Raw genomic sequence first — 5024 nt, 5'->3', positions numbered from 1 at the left:
GAGAGTGGTTGATAAACATGTCTATGTGGGACATCTGTAAGAGATGTAAAACTGTCAATGATTGATCTGATGTCGCGAAAGTCAATTCCTGATCTATACTAGGAGCGCCGGGCTACGGAACCATCAAGAATAGGAGGACTCCCCAATCCTACGATACCCCTCTGAGTATGCTCTAGGTGGAATCTTTGACGGGTTAGGACTCAATAGTAAGAAAGAAGCATGGATACAAACACCAGGCCTGGGCCCAATACTCAGGACGTCTCTTGGCTCTTATTTTCTTATATGTGTTGCAATTCGCTTGAAATTATAGTCTATTATGTCGCGAGTTAATGTGTTCCAGGTATGAAAGCTCTTATAGTCAGTATTGTGTGCTCTTTAATGTTCCTATATATATAGTTTTTGGATTATTTACGTTGCAACATGTAAGGAGGAGTGTTGAGATGGGTATTAGAACATACCGTAGACAAGGTACAAGTAGTTACCAAGAGTATCTCTACTTTTCACAACATAGATTTATTGTCAGATGTCTCGATTAATTACTCTCTAACAAACTGTAATTGTGTCTTACTCCTCTCACTGTTGTATTGACTGACCTATTTGGCCTCCACTTAATGCTCTGATCCGTTTATCAATAAACTTATTGTCAGAATCGTGTATGACTCTTTCACACCATGGTAGTGTTTGTATAATTAATGTGTTGAGTCATTCCGCTGTAGATGTTTATATCAAAGATGGCGGATAGTCGTCTGTTGGACACGGGGGGCGCCATTCCTAATGTAGCCGTGCACATGTGTCATAAGCTGGTATGTTAGAAAGGTCTAATGATATTGTCTAATCTAACTAAAATTAACTGGTGTAATAATATTTGATTCTGGTGTGTGGTCCCAATGGGACGGTCTTGTTAACAGGAGCACAGGCTCCGCCCCTGGTGCTCCCATAAAACGTGATCCATTAATTTAAGCCTCCTATTGAAGACGTGAGACCCCTCTTGAGCTCACCGCCGCAGGTTGGACGGTTTTGGGTGTGGGAATGAAGGTGAGTCCTTTCCAGTATCTCCAGCTGTGCGGCTGTTAAACTGAGTGTATCAAGAAAGATTGGTGATATTTGAGTGGAAGGGGTATTGGAACAATGACCCCCCGTTTACAGTTTAGCTGTTGTATTTGAAGATGAGTTGTGCTTGTGCTTGGGTGTCCAGCATGCGACGAGTCTCTGGGGACAGATCGAAGGAGAATTTGGGGTTAATTTCGGGGACGGACAAGTGCATTTAGTTGCTATCAGGTGATTCAGTTTGGTGAGTAGATCCTTTTTTCTAGTGTCAACCTGTTGGAGAAACTTCTATTGACTGGGGATGTCAATTGTACGTTAAGGAGATGAAGTGACTGATTTAGTTAATTGCTGCAACCTGCTCTCCAGGTGTGGTAGACTCCTGTTCCTGGAGCAGTTTGTTAAGTCCCACAGAAAGGACAACCTGTTGTGTGTTATTTAGGGTGTGGTTTTTTAAGAATGACGACTCGTGATGAAATGTTCTCCGGGTAACTGTAATCTGTATGTGTGATTTGTGAATTGTGGGATGCTTTGAGCGAGGTATTGAATCACCTGATGATGAGGGTCTTCTTCTGCACCTTTCCAACGACCACTCCTGTAATTTTCCTAAATTTCAGTTAGTATTTATACTGTAGTATTGTACTGTAGTATTGTACTGTAGTACTGTAGTATTTATACTGTAGTATTTGTACTGTAGTATTGTACTGTAGTATTTGTACTGTAGTATTGTACTGTAGTATTTGTACTGTAGTATTGTACTGTAGTATTGTACTGTAGTATCTGCAGTAACTGTAAACCAGAATATCGTGGAGTTTTCCACCAACGTACAAAAAAACTACTTTATGGCTGATTTTGGTGAATCCGGATTTTATAGTACATACTATAGAATATACTCAGCTAACCGCTGCTGGGTTGGTGGACTGGGTTGGTGGGGGGCCCCCACTAGATCCGCCCCTGATTATTCCTAACTATCATTAATGTGCTTTTATTGTGAAACCCGACGACAGCATATTCCCGGTAACTTGCCGTGTCTCCAGCAGTCTGTGGACTCTGCTGCTGGTCGTGTGTGATCCGGATCATGGAGCTGCTGTCTGTGCTCTAACAGTCCGGCTCCCCCCGCGGAGCTTCAATATGCTGCTGATGGGAAACGAGTCCTCTGGCTGGGCTGCGCTCCCAGGGTTCAACCGCTCCGAGGCGGAGGACGGGTCTGGAGCCGGGCCAGAGTCGGTGGTCGTGCCGGTGGTGTTCGGGCTGATCTTCGTGGTGGGGGTGGTGGGGAACTCTCTAGTGATGGTGGTGATCGGGAGGGTGAGGTACAGCGGGGCAGGGGGCGGCGGTGGGAGAGGAGGAAGGACGCGCTCCAGCAGCCCGACCAACATCTTCATCCTGAACCTGAGCGTGGCGGACCTCCTCTTCCTCCTCTTCTGCGTCCCGTTCCACGCCACCATCTACTCTCTGCCGGAGTGGGTGTTCGGAGGCTTCCTATGTAAGTTCGGACACTTCTTCTCCAGCGCCAGCATGCTGGTCAGCATCTTCACGCTGGTCGCCATGTCCGCAGACCGCTACATTGCCGTGGTGCGCTCCGGGAAGTCTCCGTGCGTCCGGAGCCGCCGGAATGCGCTGGCCGGGGTGTGCGTCATCTGGATGCTGTCTCTGCTGTGCTCGGTGCCGGTGGCCCAGCACCAGGTTCTCACCAGCCACCCCAGCGCCCCCAACAGCACCTTCTGCTGGGAGCAGTGGTCCGGAGCGTCCAGAAGGTCGTACAGGGTGACAGTCCTGCTGATCGGGTTCCTGCTGCCGCTGCTGCTCATCAGCTGCTGTTACACCAGGGTCAGTTCAAAAAACAGCTCATTTAATGTTTGACTGGCTGTAAAACGCTCATTAATAACACAGCGCAGGGGCCAAAGGGCGCGCACAAAGTCCTGATGGTTGTAAAGACCGTGCGTAAAAACCTTCGCAGCGCACGCGGACAGCAGCCCAGACAACACCGGGGTGGACTTTCAAAATAAAAGAGAGTTTTTGTTTAACAATTTTCTTTTTCACTTTTAAAACATCTGATGAAGACAAACAGTCCATTTATTTTTTAGCTGTTTCTCTCCTATGGAGGACCAAAGTTGGCTCTTTATTAATAAATTAGTGCTCAGTAATTACAGGTGCCTTTCTAGTTTCCCAGAGCTGGTCTACAGTGCATCATTTAACATTTAAAGAGGAACAAAGATCCATAAAAACTCTTTTTTATTTCATTACTGTTGTTGAGCGTGATGATAAAAAGTGTGGACACCAGGGTTACCTGGGAATGTCTTTATTAGAACATCTGCCACATGAAATGAGACTGATGCTTCATTTTCCTTCCCATGTTGATTTTTACTGTGGTTGTCATGGAAACTACATTACAGCAGAATTAATAGGCCATATGTTTGTGATATGAAGCCTAATAGTCGGTACTGGTAATGAACTTTAGTAACTTAGTAAATGTGTCTGTATCTTTCTCTTCCTCTCACCTTCTGACAGAAATGTTGAGGTAAGCTCGAATGTTGGCACTAAGGAAGGCTTTCAGTGTGTCGCTGCTAGCTCCGAGGTTCTGGTGATGAGGAGCTTGTTTTGCTAACCTCAGCACAAGTTGCTAACGGCGTCCGGGCCAAACTAGCACTTTGGTTCTACATTACGTGCTTCAGTCTAAATAGAGTTCAGTCTGTGTGACCTCTGTGACCCCTGTGACCCTTATGACCCCTGTGACCCATGTGACCTCTGTGACCCCTGTGACGCTTTTTGTCACAAACACACAACCGCCACAGTCCGACTGTTACTGTTCGTATTCACACTGTTTGTTTTTCCTTCCAGGTTTTATTTCATCTTCATAAAAAAATGAAGAACATGTCCAAGAAGTCTGAGCGCTCCAAAAGAAAGGTACAGTCCTCCTCTTCCTCCTCTTTATCCTCTTCCTCCTCGTCATCCCTGTTTGAAGTGAAACAGCTTCCTGAACACGACAGTTTTCTCCATAAAATATGATAAAAAATTATTAAAATGAATATTTTCTGGTTTGCAACTCTCTTTCTCCTATTAGGTGACTCTGGTCAGCTCAGAGCACCGGGACAGTGTCAGTCTTTAGCATCCACATATCAATATTTTACTAATCAGAAAAATAAAAATTCAAAAAGATCAGTTTGTGTCTGACCACATAACCTGTGGGACCATTGTAGAGACAGTTAGAGTGTTACAGTGTCCTAAAGTTCAGATGTTAGATAAATAGTAAGAATCACAGATCTGTATCAGTTCGGATGTCTGAGGGGTTTCAGAGTAGAAGCAGCAAATGTAGATCTGTAGATTAAAGAAATAATAAAGTCTGTCACAATAATCACAATATGATGTTTTTACCATATCTTTGTTATATATTAAACATACATACATTATAAACGTATAAACATTTACCCTTGAGATAAACTTTATACAGAATGAGGGCTGTACATTTCTCCTCCACTAAAAACATGTTCTGAAGCAGATGATGATACTGATGATGAAGGTGTAGACCGGCAGTGGGCTTTATTATCCTGCTGATTAATCAGAATGATAGAGTTATTGATAAAACAGCTGCAGCTGACAGGAAACATCCCCGCCCTTCACAGCCATCCAGCTGGCAGCTGTCAGCACTGACGATGAAGAACATCAATCATGATGATGATGATAATGATGATGATTAAAACTTTTATTGCTGTTTTGAATCAGTTTCCTGAGAGAGTGACAGTAAGTCTGTTTCCTGTATCATCTTCTTCTGTTGTTGAAATGTCGCAGCTCCATCTTCTGTGCTCTGAAACGTAATTTGGTGCCAAATTAAATAATAATCATTATTATTATTTATTTAATAAATATTTGTTTGTTGTGGAACATATCTGTTGATTTATTTAGTTTATTGTATTGTATTTTTTTAACCTTTTTAAAAATGCAGATAGATAGAAATACACATAGTAATTCAATTAAATTCA

The 5024-nt window shown here is 43.6% G+C and overlaps 1 protein-coding gene across 1 annotated transcript; it reads left to right on the top strand.

Moving 5' to 3' along the window:
• The first annotated feature begins 2013 nt into the window (after positions 1 to 2013).
• LOC118341952 (galanin receptor type 1-like) lies at positions 2014 to 4153 on the top strand. Its single transcript, XM_035680375.1, has 3 exons — positions 2014 to 2874; positions 3886 to 3951; positions 4109 to 4153. The coding sequence occupies exons 1-3, from the start codon at positions 2176 to 2178 to the stop codon at positions 4151 to 4153; spliced, it is 810 nt and encodes a 269-aa protein (XP_035536268.1). The 5' UTR covers positions 2014 to 2175.
• Positions 4154 to 5024: the final 871 nt, after the last annotated feature.

The sequence above is a fragment of the Morone saxatilis genome, unplaced genomic scaffold, assembly GCF_004916995.1.
Source record: "Morone saxatilis isolate NCDOM2014 unplaced genomic scaffold, NCSU_SB_2.0 Contig8, whole genome shotgun sequence".
Taxonomy (NCBI): domain Eukaryota; kingdom Metazoa; phylum Chordata; class Actinopteri; family Moronidae; genus Morone; species Morone saxatilis.
The sequence above is the reverse complement of the archived record's forward strand: the minus strand, read 5'-3'. Positions and strand labels throughout refer to the sequence as shown.